The sequence below is a fragment of the Saccoglossus kowalevskii genome, chromosome 9, assembly GCF_978046115.1.
Source record: "Saccoglossus kowalevskii chromosome 9, keSacKowa6.1, whole genome shotgun sequence".
NCBI classification, from domain to species: domain Eukaryota; kingdom Metazoa; phylum Hemichordata; class Enteropneusta; family Harrimaniidae; genus Saccoglossus; species Saccoglossus kowalevskii.
In genome coordinates this window covers 12169602-12193089 of record NC_140649.1, presented here as the reverse complement: position 1 = coordinate 12193089, position 23488 = coordinate 12169602, and the positions used below count along the sequence as shown (strand labels likewise).

Genomic DNA, 23488 nt, shown 5'->3' with positions numbered 1-23488 from the left:
AATAACAACCCACCATTCTACAACAAATATACCAATAACGACCTATATGGCTACAACTAATCCACCATCAACATCATCTGAGAGTACAACAAATATACCAATAACAACCCACCATTCTACAACAAATATACCAATAACAACCCACCATACTTCAACAAATATACCAAAAACGACCTATATGGCTACAACTAACCCACCATCAACATCATCTGAGAGTACAACAAATATACCAATAACAACCCACCATTCTACAACAAATATACCAAAAACGACCTATATGGCTACAACTAACCCACCATCAACATCATCTGAGAGTACAACAAATATACCAATAACAACCCACCATTCTACAACAAATATACCAATAACGACCAATGAGGCTACAACTAATCCACCTTCAACATCATCTGAGAGTACAACAAATATACCAATAACAACCCACCATTCTACAACAAATATACCAATAACGACCTATGAGGCTACAACTAATCCACCTTCAACATCATCTCAGAGTACAACAAATATACCAATAACAACCCGCCATACTACAACAAATATACCAATAACAACCCACCATACTACAACAAATATACCAATAAAGACATATGAGGCTACTACTTCATCTGTGAGTACAACCGACTTATCAATAACAACCTATCATAATTCTACCATCCTAATTAATACGTTAAAGACCTTTGAGACTGAAGCTTTTCCAGCCGTAACTTCCACACGTAGCCCTATCACCACGTATGGAAGAACACAAGCACATGCTGTAACCGAATTTGGTAGCGTCTGTGTTGACACTACAACACTACCTGCGGGAAATGAAGGTATGACATTTTACGTACAGTGTAATTGTTTAAACTTACACATTCTAGGTGAAATAAACACTGATTTATTATTGCCACTCACTCGATACAACTACCACTTCTAAATGTGAGTGTGCGAATTAATATGCAAATGTTTCCCAGTGATTATTAGAATAAAACATACTGTCAAAAGTCTCAACGGTATGAAAGCGAGAGATATTTACATATTCATATATTAGTAGTAGTAGTGCGTTGACAATTATGTTTTCATATGAAAACATGACGTAAAAGGGAAAGACGCAGTTGAAACCGACTATTTTGACTAGGGGCAAAAATATAACGCTCATATTTCGCAGCGTAATTTGGAGATTGAACTCGGTTCTGACATATGGACCGACTAAGTGTTATCGTCTATTTTGCTTTGAATTTTTGTTTCCAGTCTTCATCTTGAACTAAACAAAAATGCTAATAACAAAAAATAGCACGACGGAGGCTATTTCATTTGGTATGAATATAAATGTGCCGTCCACATGTCTCACTACAGGAATATAAAGACCCCTCCTTGATGCACGTACGTCTCTAATATAAGGACTCACGTCGTTTTGTTTACAGCTCTTACCAACTGGACCGACTGTTATAATGTTCAACAAAGTGGTGTTACACAGAATGGTGTATACCTCATTGACCCTTCTGGTTCCAATGCATTTGAAGCTTATTGTGATTTTAGCACCACGCCTGGCGGTTGGACAGTAAGAATCAATATAATATACAAGTTTAATATAAAGATATATTAAGAAGTTATTGGAACAATTAGATTGTAATTCGGTTTTATACGTTTCATGTATCACATTTGAAGTTCGATGTCTACTTTTTTTTTTAAAACAAGTAGCACCACATTATGTGTGTGCGTGGCTTACAATTGCGTCACCAGTTGGAAGACCTTTTACTTTGTGACAAATAATTTGACACTTTATAAGATTTTAGGTAATATATTTCATGAACTAAAAGCGGTGGGTACAAATGAGTATCATCAGTTTTTTAAAATCTAAAGTCTTTTAAGGTAGAGATGCAGGTTCGTGGGCACTTGGGAGTGATTTTTTTTTGCTTTTTATTATCCAAACAGTCTTGTTTATACTATTGTTAAAATTTTATAGAATTGTGAATAGTGGAACATACTCAAAAAACGATTTTAAAATATAGATAACAGGTGCAAACATTCTCTTTGTTGAATGCTTAGCAAGATTTAGCAAGGCAGTATGTACATAAATAATAACAAAGAAACATCTCCATGTTATGCACTATATTTAACTTTTAACAAAACGAAAATACATTTAAATTTGGAACTGTTACAGCCATTTTAATTAGAAGCATTAGCAAACTTTGAAATTTTCACAAATGTTTGACAATGTGTTTATTTTCAAAACGCCGTCGGGCATTGTTTTTGGTTGAACAGTGTTACAACAATCGTACAGAAAACTAGCCTGGGTGTTAATTTATGCATAAACTTGAAGTAGTGAAATTTGGGCTGCTGCCCTGCAAAATTGACAACTGGTAGACAGTTTTCAAGACGGCACTTTCTTCATAGTGAACAGATGTACCCATAAACCAATTTTGACAGGAAACAGAAGCATGGTTTAGGAGCTATTTTTTAAAAATCACTTTTGATCAAAAAAGCACATTTCTGTGCATATTTCAAACTACAGTGTTCATAAAAAAAATACTAACAAAATTTTTAAATTCATACAATAAGCTTTCCGAAAATATATAGTTTTGTGGACAAGGGAAGTAGTAGACGTTTTCATGAAGCAAAATTCGCACTAATTAACTAATCTTCACGGAGGAATCGTTTCAAACCATATACGTTCCGAATCTGCTCTAGGTATTCCAGAGACGTCAGGATGGCAGTGTAGATTTCTACCGTGCATGGTGCTTCTACAAAGCAGGATTTGGAAATCTGAATACGGAATTCTGGTTGGGTAATGATAATCTGTATCAGATGACTAACCATGGCGTTCAGTATGAACTAAGAATTGACTTGGAAGACTATGAAGGTGAAAGAAGATATGCATTATACAATAATTTTAAAATAAACGACGAATCTGATTATTACAGACTGTCATCTTTGGGAACCTACAGTGGCGACGCAGGTGAGCAACAATTATTTAACATTGAAGTATCGAATATATATTTGCACTGTGGCGTGCATATTGAGTACTAGTATGCCGCTACTCGATGAAATGTCAACATTATGGCAATATAGGAAAACATAAAAAGCAAATATATAATCCCTGATAAATAAACATTATATACATAGACTGGGTAGGCAGACTTGAAATTGAGTAGATCCCTTTCTCCAGTAAAGTTGTAATAACAATTAACTCCATTAACTAGTTTTTGTTTTGATGTTATTGTCACAAGTACTATCAGTGTTGTTGGTGTTCATACGAAATACAAGCTTCACCAACTCCATTATATATGACTGTAATTCAATATATGTCTTAGAGAATGAGAGATCCATCAGACTCACCTTATAGTTAATGACAAGAGAATACCTGAGGAGTCAGCAATAATAGTGTTGCTAGTTTATTGACAGCTGGTTGGAGGACTATAATGAGTATTGTATTCATTCCTGGAACTACGATCATAAGCATGTCTTATTTTTGACTAGGTGATAGTATGGTGGAACGTCATTTAAATTCACCGTTCAGCACACTCGACGTTGGTAACCAGTGTGCTGAGTGGTTTCATGGAGCATGGTGGTATGGTATGTGTCATCGGGCTAATCTTAATGGTGACTATGGGAATAACCAACACGCGATGGGATTGAATTGGTGGACCTGGAAAGGATATGAATACTCTTTGAAATTCACAGAAATGAAAATTCGACCTGTATTCTAAATTCAATATTAGTAGTTTCTGTGCATTATAATGGACGGACATTATACAGTAGTTGAATACATTACACACCTCACATGATTAAAGTACAACTTACGATCCAACGAATATTTATGTTTATGATCTATATAATTGGAACAATTAAGCATTTGGTTTGCTGTCTGTAGAAAACTAGGACAGTGACAATTGACAGTGGATATATACGTGCGTAATCTACGTGGTAACTATGGTTACGAGTAATCAACTAGACAGTATTTTCTTGAGTAATTCATAAGAACGAATTAGATGTGTCGCTGTAGTATCAGGAGAAAAAACAATAATACTGAAAATATTATAGCTGTCTTGGATCAAGCAAGTGTGAATAATATTATAAATCGTTTAATTTATAATAAAACATAAATTAATAATTAATGATGAAAACATAACAAATAAAATAGTTTCAAACACACTATTAGTATGTTTTGTATAGCATTTGTCTCCTAGCAAAATATTGCCATATTACAAAAATATCAAATGTTTTGAAATTTATAAAACCAAACAATTTTATGAAACCCAATTTGTTTTCTAATACACATTTTATTCATCCTCATAATTTGAAAGATCACTTATATATCATATTTTTAGTTTAAATTAGTGTAGTGTATATCATTAAGGCACGATATTGTAATATCATTTATTAGTTTGTGAAATATGACAATTATGGTAACAATGCCCTCAATGTATTGTCTGTGCTATGTACTGAAAATAGAAAGATTATAAAATGTTGCGTTCAGTGAGCTAATAAAGCACGTTTCAATCGTGCGTGCGTTACCCCTGTGTCTTTGTTAGAATCACACGTGAATTTCTACACGTATTGCTACAGTAATAAATAAACAAATAACATTATAGATTTAATTTATGTTTATTTATATGAGCATAAGTAAAATAAGATATTAACTATTTGAGCGTGATTTTTCTTCATTCTATTATTGCTTCATTATATGTGTTCATATTTTATTCATTCGAAAATTTTTGGATTACAAATAAAAAAATAATGCTATTTTGAATTTGTATTTAATGGGGGTATTAGAGCGGCACTTTTTAATTGTAGTTTACTAATAATCATGTCATAATCATTATTAATATAATTTTAGTTATCTTCCAATTATTATGAATTGGTGTCATTGACATTGGCAACACAATAAAATTAAAGATCAAATTATTCACACATCGATTGAGCCAATAATATTTCATTAACAGACAATTCTCTGTCGTATACAGAGAAACAAGTTGTCAATCCTTTGAAATATCGATTATCGGTTTCACGTACACCCATCCGAACTTCGTACTGCGTTGCTATTTCCATCTGTCCCACATAACTACTTAACACTTCTTCACCGTCTTGCCATAACTTTGCTATTCCCGTTTGGTAATTGTAACTTCCACCAATAAAGTTCCACTCGTTCAAACGAAGTGTAGGAGAATTTAATGGGTCGGTAAACGCCATATCGCGACCGACAACTCGAAGAAATAGCCCATTGGCGTCGATGTAATATATATGCCAACCATAATCATCTCGTTTGTAGTTAAAAATTGGTCCACTCGGGCCTTCTGGGTAAATGTAACCCAATACTGTTATAGATCGGACAGTATCAATAGCCCCGTTGTTAGGAAATTCAATGTAAGACTCGCTGTTACCAGCAAATCGATAAGCCCCACACTGTCTAACGCTGTAATCTAGTTCTACCCCAGTTGCGATGCCGTTGTTACCATTGCCAGATAGGTCACGAAGATCATAGTTAGCATCAAGTGGCCAGAAGGCTACAGGATCTGAATGAACAATCAAGGAACGACTAAATTAATATATAGATATATGTGCTTGTTATTTAATCATTGAGTTGTTAAAGCGCGGGGGTCATTACCTGCGCATGTGGCAAACGGTCTACCCATGAGCCTTTACGTTTTTAGCGTGCGTGGTAATTGTGCATGCGCAGATGGCGACCCCCCCCCCCCTTAACAAAAAACACTAAACGCGTTTGATAGAATTTATCTTCAACTTAAAACATATATTCACATATTACTCTTAGTTATACAGTTGTACAATATTGTCAAGTCCTGATATATGAAAAATTTGAATCACTGCAGAGTCATGTATTCCACTGCTACGAAGCCATACGAAACCATTATGCAAACACCACATATACTGAATAAGATGCACGTTGTTTATTGACCAGGTTAAATTCTACGCCCAAAGAATTCTCACTATCTCTGGCAATTAGCAAAGTTATTATAATCATCATCAAAACGTATAATAATTCTGAACATGGTTTAGTGATTAATTCTTATTTTTTTCAAATATTAGAATTTCTTTTATTTGCGAAGGTTTTTTTTTTGTATAAATAGAACAGATATATATGTGAGCGTAGTAACTCATTACTAACGCTGTAGCTAGGCGTTAGTACAATGGCATGTATTGACGAGATATGTGGCCGCTTGTTTCTACAACAAACTCATTACCGAATATTGTTTCCTTGAATACCCACATACAATACCTGGTGACATTGTAATAGACAGTATTTCAGGGCATGTGAACGTTGCAGTATGATCCAAATCCAGTGAAGTCGATGAATGTCCTGGTGATGTATACTGTAGCATTCGGTCTCTGTCTGTAGTAAACTCAGTGGTTACGTTCAAATATTCATCTTTGGAAGGAACCAGGGATGTAGTTGATAAGTTTGGAGTTGATGGCCACGATGTTATGTTTTTACTTGTATTGTTACCTTTATGAATATATTACAATTTAGTTAGCATGTGTTTTGATCTCATTATTCATAACAAACTCGACTTCATTTGATCCCGAGTCATGATTTGACTGGATAAATAAGTCTAAATAAATAAATCTAAGTTTGAAATACAAAAAAATAGACCTACATTTTTCGTCACAATACTTTATAGAAGTATACTTTACCGATTGTTTGTGTCTTGATGTGGTTTACAGCCATGATGCTCGATACTACTGTGGCAATTCCGATGGTTGCGACCAACGCTGAAAGACCAATGATCAATGCCAGTCTGCGACGTCTTCGTTTTTCTTTTTGTCTCTGTTGTGTTGTAAAACAGTAAAACGTTTCATGGCGCTGGATTATACATAAGCTTGCAAATACTAAACGCCAGGTACTTTAATATCTAGATCTGTGTTCATTTGTCCAAATAAAATACATGTATTTCAACAGAGAGTTCGTATTATTTTATATAACAATGTACCCTGTTTTAAGGAGCATATGTAAGCGAATACACATTGGATTTGTATTTATTGTTTACTTATAAGCCAATATGCGTTCAGTAACTACGTAGTTGAATACATACCATGGCCACAGTTATTTACGAAGGCTTACCAATTAGTAACTAACCAATAGTTTATATACACGACGCACTGAGTTCGATGTCCGTCGCACGTATACAGCGTAAAATTGTCCATACTATGCCCAAACCAAACACTCTCTTCACAACGACGAATTAGTGCGTATAACGAATATTGTTGATATTCCCATATCCTATATTGAATGACTAACTAATCGCACTGATTGTTTAATACATCTTCCATGTACGTATTTCTGGTTTGGGATACTAAATATAATAATGCATTTTAGTTGCATTACTACCACACAATATGATAATCGTTTTTCCAGAGGGTTCAACTAGGGTTCAACTAGTAGATTTAGTTTTTGTTAATCCACTTGTCACGTGGGAACTAGACGCGTATTATGCATACACCAGTACCATACATTGCGATGAATTCATTATATATTGACAAGGGTGTTACAATTCACAAGGAGAACAGTTCGAAGGTTAGCGTTAGATTGACGCTATAGCTCATGGCAATCCTGCATCCTGAGACATTTAGAATTAAAAAAAATACGCTTTATGCCTTACATTTGTTCAAATAACTTGATTCCCACGGGAAATAGACGCATAACTTACGTTGGGAGTTTTACAACTTCAGGCAGAATACATTCAATATCACTATGAATAAAGCGGATTACGTAGTGCCTGTAGACAGTCAAAATAACATGAAAACTAAAACAAGTTATCCCGCTTACTAACGGACGGACGGACGGTCATGTGGTCGGGTGTTTGGGGCGTGTGTGCCGGTGGACGGATGGTTGGACGTCACAATGCATTCTAGGTATTATACAAATAAATGGTGCAAAAGAAATTACACAACCTGTATAATAATTATAAAAGTATCGATTATTCAAATCATTTAAAAAGATATACTGTGCAAAAGTCATTCTACAAATGACTATTGGCTAAGATCGGGAATATTATATTTCTATTTCTCATGTGATTTTAATTAGCAATAATAGACATAATTAGATATTAACAAGCAAATGTAACAACTCCAAAGCAAAACGCAGCGCAGCGCTACACAATGCAACGCAGCATATATAAACATATATACATACTTCATAATTTTTGTATCCTAAGAACGCATTGGACATTATTTTAATTTTTATCGACTGTTCTTTCATTAGATTGCCTTCAAATCTCACTGTTATTAGATGAAAACACTGGTGCGGTTGAATTACTTTACATTGCCTCAGCTCGTTTATTTGCAGTTGATATTATCGGTGAATACAAGGAATCGCATTGCGTTTGATTTGATCAAAATTCCATATAATCTGATCTGGATACTGTGTCGCATTTTCGGTAACTGGAAAACGGTATAGGTATGGACGTAGTGGCGCTCTCACACACAAATCACGAATTGTGGATTAATTAAATCATGGTCACATGATGGTAACCATAGCACGTGATCATGATGATCATGTAACAAACACGTCTTTAAATCATGTTCCCAATTTACAAATGTGTACATGAAACGTTATAAACAATACACCAAAAAAAAGTGTTTTATCATATGTACGTTTCATACATCTGTCACCATAACGCCATAGGTCACAGCGTGCCGTATTTTTCACCGGGTATTTTCATCCTACCATATTAGGAAATGCGAATCCCAAATATGGAACGATTACGCGCGTAAGCGTCCTTTAATAATAAAAACAAACATGGCTCCACCAGGGTTTGACCGGACTCGTTCGTTGATTCTGTTCCAAACGTTTTGGATTTCGGCATTCCCATGATGTATCCTTGGAGGGAAAAAGTGTATAATAATGAGGTTATTACAAGGATACCTCAAAGTATGCACTCAGACAGTACGCCGTCCGTCGCATCAACCTCCTCTGCGCGTCGGTCGATACAGCCGCTGTACTGTTTTCGTGCATACTTTGAGGTATCCTCGTAATAACCTCACATTATAAACACTGGCGAGAGTAGTAGGTAGGTGGCGATTTGTGTGTGTGTGTTAACAATGTGCCTTATTTTTGAAATGCTGAAATCAAAATAACATAGACTGTCCATGTAAGTTGGATAAAATGTACTTTCTGAAGCGAAGCAAGGTAACCTCTGCAGTATCTGCTAAAATAAACAACACAAGTTTTTAAATGTTGAGGCTAGTCGTTTTCTACAAAATCCTTGGTTTAATAGTTTAGAAGAAAGAAGACAATGTTTGTTTTGAAAAGTTTGCATATATATATATATATACTACAGGCTCGAGCGTAGCGAATGAGTTGAGAAATATATATTTCATGGAAATAGGTGGAAGAAAGTGGGATATTGCTGTGATGGTAAAATTAAAATCATCTCTTTTGTCATATAGTCTGTCGGAAAGCTGCCCCTTTAGATTCAAATTTATTGCACAGATGTATTCTTTCTAATCTCAAGTTCAACCTTATGACTCCTATGTACTGTTTGTTTTTGTCAAAACATAGGTCCGTGCAAGAAAATAAACTAGCAATACCATGGTCAGACGGGGATGATACTGATGAAATAGAGATATTGATTGACTTGTACCCAGGAAAAAACAGTAAAATCACTCTGACGTGAACATGGCGCGTTGACTGAATGTAGAGTAGACATATAAAGTACGTTTTTTGGGAGTTAAAATGGTGATATCTATCTCATGTTTAAGCTCCACGAATCACGTAATCATTCATGTATCATATCTTTCTGGGGAGATTTTTAAAGATTTTTGTTTTACAAACCAACATGATTATAAAGTAAAAACAATTCACCAGTGTTACTGGCACTGAGGTACCATTTTTCGATGGAAAATACAATCTTAGACATGACTTTTTATATGAATTCTAGTGAAACATGACAAGCCCTTTTCTCTGTGGATGGTACATGTAGCAGCCATCGTCACTTGAATTTACTCCTATATAATTTTATAAATAAAATATAATTTTCGTTTTTGTTCTTCAGCCACCCCGAATTTTTTTTTTTTTCATATTAATATGGTCTTAGAATTAGCCGTCAATCGCCTGTATTTGGATACTTTGCGTACTTACGTCATCTCATGCAAGTATGTTCTAAAAATCGGATTATGAAACAAGTATGCAGGTAATAGTCTCGTTAGGGTAAAGGGCGGTGGTCGTCACACCGCGTCTTGTTCGATATGGGACTCATAGCGACGTATACAACGCTTGTAAAATACATTGTTTGTTTACATGAAATCCGGACACGCGCTGCGCGACGACCACCGCCCTTTAAGTGTTTTTAAAGTGGGGAAAAGCATTGAAAAACTTTACAAAGTTGGGATAATGTTTCCTAGGTAAAGCAAAAAAATCGCCATATTATTGACAGTATCGTAAAGCCTGGGGTCTATGGGACAGGTATAATCAGGATTAATGTTGACATTGTATAGTACAATACATGTTAGAACGCGAACTGACCTTCAGTTCCTCTGATTCATTCTTGACAACTTGTATTGGGGAAACAGAGTTGTTCATTCTTGTATTCTATTGGACGCCAGGTAGAGCTTAGATGTATGTCTTGCTTGTTTGAGCTACTGCACGCACTATGATGGTTTAGTTGTATATGGCGTATATTACTAATATATAATAAGCAAATATATTTACCGGAGGGCTCAGCTTTGCATGGGCTCGACTGGAAGATTTATTCGAGCCTCTCGTTTCCCATGGGAACTTTGAGTACACGTCGGTTGGTAGTTTTAAAACACCAGGTGCAATCCGTTAAATACCACCGTTATAGATAAACTGGCACTTAATGCGCACGTAGACATTCTTCTTTACTAGTTTGACTATGTTTTATATTGCTTTTTGTGGGAAGTCGTATTTTTGGACGTAATATTCTTTATAATACCAGCAGTCCAGCAATCAGACAAGACAAGTACTTTCAAGAGTAGAACACAAGTTGTTTATTCGTGAACATAACATAGAAGAGCCCTGAAACAATTACAATGAATGCTTAAATACCCTCGTGGGGATTCTGAATTCGAGCGGGAAAACTAGATACAAATATACAATACTGTGATTGGTCAATACAAATATTGTGGTGTTGCCTCTCACGTTCGCTCATAGCACAGTGTTCAAGGTCGTATCCCGTTTTGTTACATTCAAGCTTTGGGCGGTACAAACGATGTATATAACAGTATAATAATATAACACGATACACAATATCAGTAAAAATAGTAAACAATAATTCTATCCATATCTATTTCCGACATTCTCCCGGCCACAAAAAAAAATATCGACTAACACGTCATATTAACAAATACGAGGCAATGATGTATTAAATCAACGCTATCAATGATCATAGAAGACAACATGTAATAAGAGTTGAATAATCAAACATTTCGAATCAAAGTTAACATTAAAGTTTTTAGAAAATATATCTATCATGATAATAAAATGTCACGATGTAATGTGTTCAAATATTACTCGCATAGGTAAACAACTGAGAACAAAAAGTCAATATATTTCATAATGTTCAACCAATTAACGGCAATTAATCCAAGACATTGGCAGGCAATATCCGATAAACAATTTCAGGGTATAATCACAAGTCCTTGAGACGATCTTGTATAAAATGTCTAGCCGCAATGGCAGCCCGTCGTTTTGGGCGAGAATGTCTAGCATCAGTATCACTTTGTTGCGTTGTGTCATCTCTATTTTCACCTCCATGTGACAACGAGAGTGGTTCTGTGTCTCGTGGTGGACTCTCTTCATCTGAAGGAGTGGGTGTCTTCACCTCAAGTGGATACAGTTTGTGGATAGGACGATTTGTCATACCAGATGAGGTTTTTATTTCTGCTGATCTCACTAGGCCATCATTTCCATACACAAGTTTTATAACAGTAGCTAATTTCCATCGTACGCGTTTATCAATGTCATTATGAACGAGAACGACATCACCAACTTGTATAATATTATCTCTTACCCCGGAAATAGTCGTTTGATGCCTTTCTCGGAGTGCAGTTAGGTATTCAGTTGACCACCGTTTCCAGAAACTCATTTGTAGGGTTGATAGATGTTTATATCGTTCGTTATTAGCGTTATGATCCCCATAGTTAGGATCATTAAGTTCATCGATGTCAGTGGAAATGTAAGGTAGCGTTGTTAACGGTCGCCCGTTAAGAAGGTGTGATGGCGTTAATGCGACGGGGTCATCTTCGGTCGTTGACACGTAGGTCAGAGGTCGGTCGTTTAAAATTGATTCGATTTCAGTAAGAATAGTTCGGAGTTCTTCAAAGGTAACAAAGGCGCGACCGAGTACCTTTTTTATCGTTGTTTTGGTTAATCCTATTAATCGCTCCCAGAACCCACCGAACCAGGGTGCACGTTTAGGAATGAATGTCCAGGAAACGCGATTTTCGGCTAGTAGATTCTTTACTTCGGTAGACTCGAACAAAGCGTGAATTTCGTCAGCGGCGGATAAATAGGTAGTCGCGTTATCGGATAACATCTTACTTGGTAGGGAGCGTCGTGCAGCGAATCGACGGAAAGCCATTATGAAAGTTCGAGTACTCAAGTCGGGTACCAGTTCAAGGTGTATTGCACGTGTGACCGCACACGTGAACAAGCAAACGTATGCCTTGTTTTCTTTGTTATCGGAGGATTTGACAAGCAATGCACCAGTAAAATCCACGCCGGTTACTGAAAACGGTGGAGTCATATTGACACGGTAATCTGGTAATGGCGCAGTTAACGGAGATTGATATGGTTTCCCGTCCACCTTTCGACAAGTTACACATTTATGAATGACGTAGTTCACTGCGCGTCGAATTTGCGGGATCCAGAATCGTTGTCTCAGGGACGTCACAATAGCCTGCGTACCGCTGTGCAATAGACGAATATGATCATGTCGAATGATCAGAGTAGTAAACGTATGTCCCTTAGGTAGAAGAATCGGAAACTTCGTAGCAAAGTCAATAGGAGCGTTATGTAATCTCCCACCACACCGCAGAATACCATCATTATCGATAAAAAGTTTCAGTTGGCGCACCAAACGACCGTACTTTGCATTATGTCCCCGAAGTGACATCATAGTGTCACTGTATGTCTCTTTCTGCACACATTTAATCCACGCGGTTTCGGCTCGTTCAAGTTCATTGGCTGTCAATGGCCCGCGTGTAGTACAACAGAATTCGATCAAGCTGCCTCACCGACTTACCTAGATCGGTATCTTATCCAATTGCAACAATGCTCTTTAGCTACACAGAGCGCTGTAAATGCTGTTAAATTAGATACAAATTAACTACAGAATAACTTGCTCTACAACGGAGTCTGTGGCTTTACAAACACACATATTAGAAAACTGTTTTATCTTCTGAAATCTTACTCGTAATAATAATACCGGTATATTATATTAATACAATAAAGTAGCTAAACGTTTTCTGATTGCCAAAGATTAGTTGTTTTTCAACACATTCCAACGTTTTTAAAAGCAATAGTGCAAATTAGACCACGTTTTGATATGTTCTCTAGAAGTAGTTCGTCAAGTTGTCCGACGCCCTCGCACGTCACAAAGATCGCATATTGAAATGTGACGTCCCGATAATGTGAAAAGTATGTTTGTTTCGAAATAAATAAGTCGGAAGATCGCGTATTAAAATATTAGATATTCGTGTCAGATCGATGCTTTCCCTTAACGTACGTAATAATCGGTAGCTGGTAATATTACGTACTTATAAAAATGTTGTATACATGTCTGTGTTGGTTTTCGACCTTCCCGTAACGTATGACAACGTATATATTATTGCAGTACGAGGAGACAAACGTGAGTGGGCAATCAAACATCAGCTATAAATATGCATCTGGGCGTACACACTAATGCCTATTGACAAATACGCATACCAAATGAAAACTCGGTAACATTGAATGTTTAAAAACTATATTTAATAAAATAACAAACGATCAGTAATACATTGTTAATGTAATATAACGAATAACTCACTATTTCCTATAGATAAACGTTCGCAACTAGTTTAAACGACTTTAGTTTACTAGTGTTCAGTGGATGGCACTGGTGGCAACTGGGGTGCAACATTGGGTGTAATTGGTTTGGTCACCGGCTGGGTTTCAGTTGCAAGTGGTGGTGGTGGTGATGCGTGAGCAACTTTGGGCACTGTTGACCCCATCGGGTATGATGTGCCAGGCAACAATGGAAACGGTACTTGTGGATAAGCGAATTGTGATGCGTCGAAAATATTTCCGTATCCTGGTGAATATTGAAAATAGTCCGTGCCAGGTTGATAATAAGGAGCAGTGAGATAACTGTATGGAAAGTTTATATGTGAAGGCGCAATGTCAGTCGTACACGTGTTTGGGGAGTCACGGCTCCAAGATACCACAGGTATTGGTAATGTACTACATTCACCGGTGGCCACTGTAGCAGTTGGGTGACGCGCAGCTGTTCTCGCTGGCGTCACATCAACATGTTCGAGTGGGCGAGCGTCTCGGCGTGCGGTTTCAGGAAATACCACATTACGTTGTTTTACCATCTCTCTGACTGGGTTGGGAACTTTTGTACCAGGACGGTATTTGTCAGCTCTGTTGTGTTTACGATTGAAATTGTCTATAATATTCACAAATGTCTTGCTCATGACACTGACATTCTCTATTATTTTACCGTTGTAGTATTTTTCCAAGATCGCTGCATCGGCTTTGATGACTGGCGTACGGGGTACAATACCTGACGCAGTTCGTATTAAGTATTTACTCCGGTTTGCATTCACCAGTGCTGTGTATATCCGTGAGTAGAATGATGTACTAGTGGTTTCATAAGCAGTTTTTTTCACATCCAAACTGCTTTTCTTCTTTTTTATTTCCACAGTAAGTTTACCGACTAATTCACTAGCCGATTGAACTTCTTTTCGTTGCTCCGCATGTTCAGAAACTAGACCGCACTGTTCTGCCGTAACGCACGCTGGAAATGGACAGTTGCGCTTGTCATGACTTCCGTACGTGTGACATCGTGTGCATTTTTTCTCACCAACCTCTCTCCTAGGTTCGTTGCAATAACGCTCCAAGAGATCGCCGTGCTTTTGTTTGGCAACAGTTAGTTCCTTCTCTAAAATTTCGATTTCGTTTTCTAAACCTTCAATCGATAATTCGAATGGCGACTGGAAATGATACTGACCCCATTCGACGTCTTCCTCATGCTCGCATGAAAGGCCATCTGTTTCTAGTGCAGCATTTCTCGTGCATCTTTCGCCATGGTCACATGGTGGTTGTTGGGAACGGAAAAGTCTTTTCGCGATGCTACCATTTCGTTGATTGATGGCACTATGACCATCACTGGCGGATGGACTGTCATCAGAATCTAAGTTTTGCAGTCCTAGTTTTGACTGCGGTGTTTGTAATTTGGCGACTGCGTTGATAACCATGCGTCTGTGCACTGAGCTTGTTCTGGTTTCAAATTTGTCGAAATCGCGTGGTTTGAAGAATTTTAGTGACGTCTCTGATGTAAAATCAAGCCTTTCAAAGTCCGCATAATATTTCATGAGAGATGGATCTATCGATCTCAAAAAACATTCCAGCGACTTTCGTTGAGGTGTCCCACTAACGTCCATTTTGACTGAACTGGGAAACACGCGGGGAAACGCCGAGAGAACTGCAAACTTGTGCGTGACGTCACGCGTTGGAGACCGATCTTATATGGGGTACACGCAGGTCCGAGCAGTGTCCAAAAAAAATGGTTATATGCTGCTGCAATGCATTATACTCGTTCTAAACAATGACATTTCTCGGAAAAGACTAAAACAAAAATGCACGAATGCGTTTCACATTATAGGATTCATAGTTTTGAAATCAGCTGGGCATGGCGCTATATGTGTGAACGTAGGACAATATCGTAGTGGTAAATGCAAATGGAACAATGTTACAGCTTATATGGCGGGAAGAACATGCCACGATATAAATTCCATTTGTATTTGCAAAATGGAAACTAATGCAAAAGGTCGTAGTTTCAGTCGAGGCAAGCCTTTGAGCAAAGATCTCCGTGGTTTAATTGTGACGGAAATGGTGTTTTCGGGAGGAGACGAGCATTCTGGAAATTACCCGGTAGGCATGGTGCAAAAAAATATCTGACAAGCTCAGGGTTGACAAATCTACTGTTCGTCGAATCTGGAAAACACATTGCGAAACTGGAGACATTGAAACTATGCCGAAAGGTGGTGACCGAAGAGGGAAATTATCTGACCAAGACGTAGATTTCATAGAGACACTGAAACGAGAACGTCCATCGATGACGTATCAAGAAATCAGAGATAGGTTATTACAGTATTCCCAGTTAGATGACATGCATGTCAGTAGCATCGGACGTGCAGTTCGTGATAAACTTGGCGGAGGGCCGTGGACAAACAAAAAGATGACAATTCCTCATGCAGCAAGATTTAATGATGAAAATATGGAATACACGCAGGCGTTCATAGATTATTTGCATACGAAAAATCCTGCTACATTGAAGTTTATGGATGAGTGTGGAGTGAAAATTAACACGGGACAGTCCGCTTATGGACATTCACAGAGAGGAGTCCGGTGCGTTGAAATCGGTCGTTATATTGCAGGACCGAATCACACTCTCAATTTTATAGTTGGTCTGAATGCCTCTATGTTTGCATCAGTAATTCCGGGTCCATCAAATGCAAACCAATTTGTTATTTTTTTCACTGAAGCAACGGAAGCGTTCACTGTTGACGGCGAACCAGTGTTAACACCAGGTGATACAGTTGTTGTGGACAATGCCCCGATTCATCACCACGAAGCAGAAAGGTTGCTTTTTAATTTACTGGCATTGAATTAGTTTATCTCCCAACTTATTCTCCAGATTTCAATCCTGCTGAAAACTGCTTTAACAAATTGAAAATCACACTTAAACGTGACTACTACAGGGAATTATTGCACGATAACTTACCTATTGCTGTATATGACGCACTTTCCGAAATAACACCACATGATACTTGGGAATTCTTTAATGCAACTGGCTACTTAAATATGAATCCCAATCTATAGATTTCCAAATAAATGCACCTTGGCAACTCAAACTAAACAACCTGTTTCAGGTTTATTTAATCTCTTTTTTTATTAGAAGTATGATAATTAGTATGTGTGTATGTGCGAGTTGATAAAAAAGTCTATATGTAAAATGTTTGAAATAATATTACCTTGCATTCGATACAAATTAAAACACGGGAGTGTAATACTTCTATGATTTAATATAAGCTATACATTTTTATGACCAACGAGGCTGTGGACAGCGTGTTCTCTATACATTATTTGTATCGACTTCGTCGGCCACTAAGCTTCAATGTAACTAAATTAAGGTTGTTACAATTTAATAACGTAACGTCAAAACTACGTGGGTGAGGCAGCTTGATCGAATTCTGTTGTATTATTGCGTATCAGTATAGACACGAATCGTTGAACATAAGCGGTAACTCTCAACAGTTTACTCAAAGACCCATATTTAGTCAGATCAATGATGCGTTGCATTCCCAGAGAAATGTCAGAAGAGGCTATAGATTCTGAAGGTGAATCTATAAACAAAGTGTCACGTATAGCATTATCCGATAAACGGCAGTGTTCATCGTCGGTATTCATGGCAACGGGCAGAGTTGATTGAATCTCAGATTGATGAATGTCCGACACGTGAAAAACGGTGGGTGTGTCTCTGTTTACGTTTACCGGCATCTGTGGGCCGCGAGGAAACCCGGAAGTATTGATGTTGACATCCGCGGACTCGTCGATGGCGTTAGAACGTAGATCAAGGGAATCCCCGGTACATAGTTCGTTGACCTCATGTGTGACGTCATTGGAGCGTGGATTCGCGTCGCATTGAACGTCGCTGAAGAGAGGTGAATCGAAAAGCGTGCAGATTGGCCAATTTCCTTGCACAGGAAGCCACCGTGGACCATTCCACCAAAGATTGGAATTGTTCAATTCTTTTGCGGTAATTTCTCGAGTCAGGAGGTCGGCAGGATTGTCAACTGTTGGACAATATTTATACACGTGTTTGAAGCCAGTAATTTCTTTCACTCTGTTAGCGATGAATAAAGGCAATTTCTTATCACTGTGGATCCAATGTAATGTTATTTGGCTATCACACCACAATACGCGTTCAGTAATGTTCAGTTTCGGAGATAACGCATTGTAAACAAACTTACTCAATCGCGTGGCAACTAAGGCTGCCATCAACTCTAGACGAGGTAAAGTCAGTGTTTTGCAATTGATCGGCGCGACTCGGGTTTTCGCCATAACAATAGCAGTTTTGTTGTTTTTCCTGAGGTAAACAACAGCACCATATGCTTTCATGGAAGCATCAGAGAAAACGTGCAGTTCACAATCGTTTGTGTCATCTGTGGTTTCATTGAAATATTGACGATTCATTGTAGTATTTGTGATCTGATTTAGATCGCCAGCAATAGATTCCCAATTGTTAAACATAGTCTCATTTAAAGGTTCATCCCAATCGATTCTCTTTTTCCAGATGTCTTGAATGAACAACTTTGCCTTTACGTGTACTGGTGATAATAAACCAAGCGGGTCATACAATGACGCTGTATGACTGACGACGTCGCGTTTCGTAATTAAATGTCCCGGTGATTGAATGTTAATATCTCTGTAAGTAAGTGTATCTTTCTCGGTATTCCACTGTATACCAAGAATGCCGACGTCTGGCGCGGTCTTCAGTTTGTTGTCATTTCTGGCAAGTTTACGAATCTCATTATTGTTCGAAGACCATGAACGAAGGTTGAAACCACAAGAACTCATTAGTTGATTGGACTCGTTGTAGTATTGTATGGCGTCGGATTCAGACGTACAGCCGGTTATGACGTCATCCACATATATGTTCTGTTTCAAATCGGAGGAGGTTGGAATGTCCGAATTAGCTTCCATCTGCGTTTTGACTACGGCATTCAAAATGAAAGGCGAACACACAGCGCCGAATAAAACCGATTTGAATTGGTAAGTGACGAATTCGCTCTCGATATCTCGTGGATTAGAAAGCCACAAAAACTTTGTAAACTTTCGTTCATCGGGTTCAAGACGTATTTGGAGAAAAGCTTTCTCAATGTCACTTGTCAATGCGATAGGATTTGCGCGAAATCGTAGTAGTATCGAGGTGAGGTCGTTGAGTAACGGAGGTCCGGTCAATAGGCAATCATTTAGGCTAGGAGAATCAGCGTTCTTCTTACAACTACAATCGTATACAATACGAATTGGCGTGGTCTCGGAATCTTTTTTGACGGATCGATGTGGCAAGTAATGACCACATGCAATGTTATCGTTCTTAACGACCTCAATGAAGCCTTGTTTTTCTTGATCGGTAATTATTCTATCGTAAATATCAACAACATTTGGCGGTAGACGGCGAATCATGGATCGCGTTCGCGAATTCGAAACGTTGTAGTTTGTAGGTAGTGGAGCGTGGTCTGATTTCCATGGTAACTTAGCAACAAAATGATTGTCCTCTCGGCGCAGGTGAGTATCGCGATACGACTTGAATTCGGTTTCCTTTGTAGGCGTGTTATCAGAGCGTGTATCATCTTTGATGCCGATGGACTCAAGGTCCCAGTATGAAGTGATAGCAATGTCAGTTTTGCAAGTGTCAGTCATTACGTGTAGCACATTAGCAGCAGCGGTAGATTTCCCATTAAGTTTGGGACCAGATAACAAGTAACCAAAAGGAGATGACACGGCTGTAGGGCCTTTGCCACGAATAACTTCGTCTCCGACGAAATTCCAGTAGTAGTCGGCACCGATTAAAATGTCGATGTCGTAACAAGTGTCATTAGAAACCGGGTGAGCTAGGCGTAGCCCTTTCAGATATGGAAGTGTCAATAGTTCGGAATCGACGTGATTGGACATCGAAGTGGATATCTCTGGTATGAGCAATGCGTCAATTTTCGCTTTGTTGCCGGAAATGGTATGCAGATCGAATGTCCCCTTTTTCATTGAGCGTATGCGTGTATGTTTGTTCCCAAATGAAGCAAGATCAATGTTTTCGGAACGCGTAGTGTTCGCGTGTATTTTGTCGGCGAAACTTTCAGTAACAAATGTGCGATTAGCTCCCTCATCAAATAGTACAGTAGCGGAGACAATAGTTCCATTATTGACAGAAACGGGTATTTTAGCAGTTTTGAGCAGAACCGGCCCTTTTGGCGCAAAGTTCAGGGTTGAAGTAAAATGTACACAAGTATTATTTCCATTTGTATTAGATCCGTTCGTAGGTCTGCTAGTAGGATTTCCATTATTGGCCGAATAAACCGGTGTATTATATCCAGTGGCCGAATCTGCAGGTAATCCAGAATTGTGACGAGTATCCCCACTGGGATTAGATCCATTTGTGGCACTGCTATTATTTCCTGGGTTACTGCGGTTATATCCATGAATGTGAAGCGATGAGTGATGCTTACGTTGACAGTGTCTGCAGGTGTGTTTCGATGCACAGTTTCCAACGAGATGCTTAGCTAAACAATTATAACACAGTTTGTCTCGGCGTACGATCTCCAAACGGCGCTTCGCGTCTGTAACAACCGTACATTCGGAAGGCGAATGCGATCCTTTGCAGTAGGCGCAAAGGCGTTTCGGACGAGCTGATTTCTGCCCTCGCGTCGTAGTGTGAAAGGTAGCAGTAATCGTGGGTTGATTTGTTAAAATGTTATTGTTACCAACCTGACTTATCTTAATTTCGGTGAGTATGGCTTTTCGGAGATCGGGTAGGTTCCAAGCGACATCTCCACGTGCCCTTGCTAGTAGACGTTGTATTTCAGTCGGCAGTTTTTCTAGAATCATGGGTACAAGAAGTTTTCCGTATGAGTTCTCGTCTTCACCCAGTGCATGTAGACCGCGAACATGGGATTCGAGCGAGTCGTAGAAGTGACGGAGACTTGTGGCATCTTCCGTCGGCGTTGGTAGTTCCCACAGTGATTTCATGTGGGCACTGATTATGACTTGTTTCTGTCCATACCTTTCCCTGAGTAATGTCAAAGCGCTAGCGTAGTTGGCATCAGTAAGATCAAGTCCTTCAATTGTGCGTGCGGCTTCACCTGTCAGAAGGCTTCGCAGATAGGTGAACTTCTGGATATTGTCAAGTGTACCATCGTTATGTATGGCAGCATTGAATGTATCATTGAAACTAACCCATTTTAGTGTATCTCCCGCAAATGTCTGTAATTCGAGTTTCGGTAGTTGAACGGTTCTTCGTTGAGCGGATGATTGCGCGGAGATTTGCTTTCCGGCGATAAACGAGGCATTGAAATTCTCCGTCGCAGCTTTTTTCAGTGTAGAGGGGTCGCGTGACTCGAGAAATTGTCCGATTAGTTCTTTTCTCTCGGAGATCTGAATTTCATAGTCGTCTGTCTCTTCTATGTCGCTGCTCAGATCGGGGTCTTGAGTTGCGTTGAAAATTTGTTCATCAGTAGCGATGAGTCTTGCATATCTATCTTGAACAAGTTTGTATGTTGCTCGAAGCGTGGCATAGGCTTTAGTTTTGTCAACCTCGGCGTCATATTGTCCGATTTCTGCTTCTGCCTTTTTGAAGATCTTCGTAAGTTGAGCACGGCAAACTGTGCGTTTCTTTTTGAGATCAGGCAATGGATCTGTCGCTTCAACTGGATTCTGGGCTGGATCTGGCATTATCCTGGTCTCGGCACCAAAAATGTGGGAAGTCGTATTTTTGGACGTAATATTCTTTATAATACCAGCAGTCCAGCAATCAGACAAGACAAGTACTTTCAAGAGTAGAACACAAGTTGTTTATTCGTGAACATAACATAGAAGAGCCCTGAAACAATTACAATGAATGCTTAAATACCCTCGTGGGGATTCTGAATTCGAGCGGGAAAACTAGATACAAATATACAATACTGTGATTGGTCAATACAAATATTGTGGTGTTGCCTCTCACGTTCGCTCATAGCACAGTGTTCAAGGTCGTATCCCGTTTTGTTACATTCAAGCTTTGGGCGGTACAAACGATGTATATAACAGTATAATAATATAACACGATACACAATATCAGTAAAAATAGTAAACAATAATTCTATCCATATCTATTTCCGACACTTTTGTTCTGTTTTTGCATTTGATTTGGCGTGAGGGCATTATTGTATACATTACACTTTTGTTTCAGTTTTAATGAGCTTAAAGGAATGACCAGCAGCACTTCTAAAGTTACATAGAGTGTTTTATGAAAGCTTAGCGATTTACTGCGAACTGGATGGTGTTTCTTTGAACATGATACCGACCCTCATATCGAGCTTATATGTTAGTATCTATTGTTTGTGCGTGATCCTGTATTATATACCATTTGTATTGTCTAGTATCCATATCATATCATATTTCATATCCCGTAATTGTATAAGCTGTTTAAATAACTACCCTTTCACGTCATAGTGGTGTGGCGCCCGTGCTAGTCCCATACTATCAATAGAAATCCAGATTCACGAGATCGTATTTCTGATCTTTTTGTCAAGAACTATTAACTCGCTTTGGTGAAATGTAATCACGTAAATGTGTTTGAGGCACAACACGCTATTGTACGAAACAACAATTGTAGTAGTCCTAGCTCGCTAATTGGAATTAAGGTAGGATTTATTTGAAATGTGACCTGCGTGGTTAATCACAATTGACAGGTTTCGATCAACACCGACAAGGAAAGTTTGCTACGCGCATACCCTTTAATGCACCAACACATTTACTTTTTACTATAAAACTAACTTAAAATTATATCTGAATATTCTTACTAATTAAGAAATATTTAAATATTTCAAAAGCTTTTTATGTTTTCCAGAAATATACTCCATGTATTCAATATTATTTGTGCGAAGAGTACAGACCGAAAAAAATGTATCACTCTATGGCTATCAATTACCTGGGATTCTCTATAAAGTGCACCATTGGACATTGATTTCTCAAAAACCTTTTACAGGCTTACTATTTCAGTTCTATTGAATTCCGCTTTACTGTTATTTCAAAGAACGTTTTGCAATATGCGATCAGAATGTCTTACTTACCTCAAAGTCTTGGGATTACAAACAAAATTATAGACGTGTGTTATAAGCGATTCTACTGGTCCTGGGTTTATATGTGTGAACAGATATTGTAGAGCCGTTCCATCTGTGTGTTTGCTACTGTAATCCCAATAGTTGTTTACGCTTTGACGCCATTTCAGTGTTCAAAATTATTTTTATATATTTCAAATACGTACTTAGTTATCTTTTAGCGTAGATATATGCGTGCACTTCTTTAAGGGGCACAGTCCCATGACCCCTTCCTGTGCCGCCATTTTGTTCATATTTGTTTGTGTGCATCTCTGGAACTAGCCCTGCGTACAGTGCTGTGTGTAAAGGGACGCGTTTGGTTGATAGATGTCCCCACCACAGCCCTGCGTACCTCCATAGACAAAGTCCGGGACTTTGAAAAATATAACTTTTT

The 23488-nt window shown here is 38.4% G+C and overlaps 3 protein-coding genes across 3 annotated transcripts; 1 reads left to right on the top strand and 2 right to left on the bottom strand.

The window, feature by feature from the left end:
• Nucleotides 1–11606: 11606 nt before the first annotated feature.
• LOC146738325 (uncharacterized) lies at nucleotides 11607–13094 on the bottom strand. Its single transcript, XM_085503932.1, has one exon. It carries the CDS (start codon nucleotides 13092–13094, stop codon nucleotides 11607–11609), a length of 1488 nt encoding a protein of 495 aa, XP_085360058.1.
• A 3117-nt stretch (nucleotides 13095–16211) lies between these two features.
• LOC146738324 (uncharacterized) lies at nucleotides 16212–16853 on the top strand. The gene has a single exon (XM_085503931.1). The coding sequence runs from the start codon at nucleotides 16212–16214 to the stop codon at nucleotides 16851–16853; it is 642 nt and encodes a 213-aa protein (XP_085360057.1).
• Nucleotides 16854–17404: 551 nt separating this feature from the next.
• On the bottom strand, nucleotides 17405–21688 carry LOC146738323 (uncharacterized). The gene has a single exon (XM_085503930.1). The coding sequence runs from the start codon at nucleotides 21686–21688 to the stop codon at nucleotides 17405–17407; it is 4284 nt and encodes a 1427-aa protein (XP_085360056.1).
• Between the last annotated feature and the right edge of the window lie 1800 nt (nucleotides 21689–23488).

What these genes read in the sequence shown, in the direction of transcription:
- LOC146738325 (XM_085503932.1), bottom strand. Translation starts at nt 13,094, where the DNA reads ATGATGTCACTTCGGGGACATAATGCAAAGTACGGTCGTTTGGTGCGC.
- LOC146738324 (XM_085503931.1), top strand. Translation starts at nt 16,212, where the DNA reads ATGCCGAAAGGTGGTGACCGAAGAGGGAAATTATCTGACCAAGACGTA.
- LOC146738323 (XM_085503930.1), bottom strand. Translation starts at nt 21,688, where the DNA reads ATGCCAGATCCAGCCCAGAATCCAGTTGAAGCGACAGATCCATTGCCT.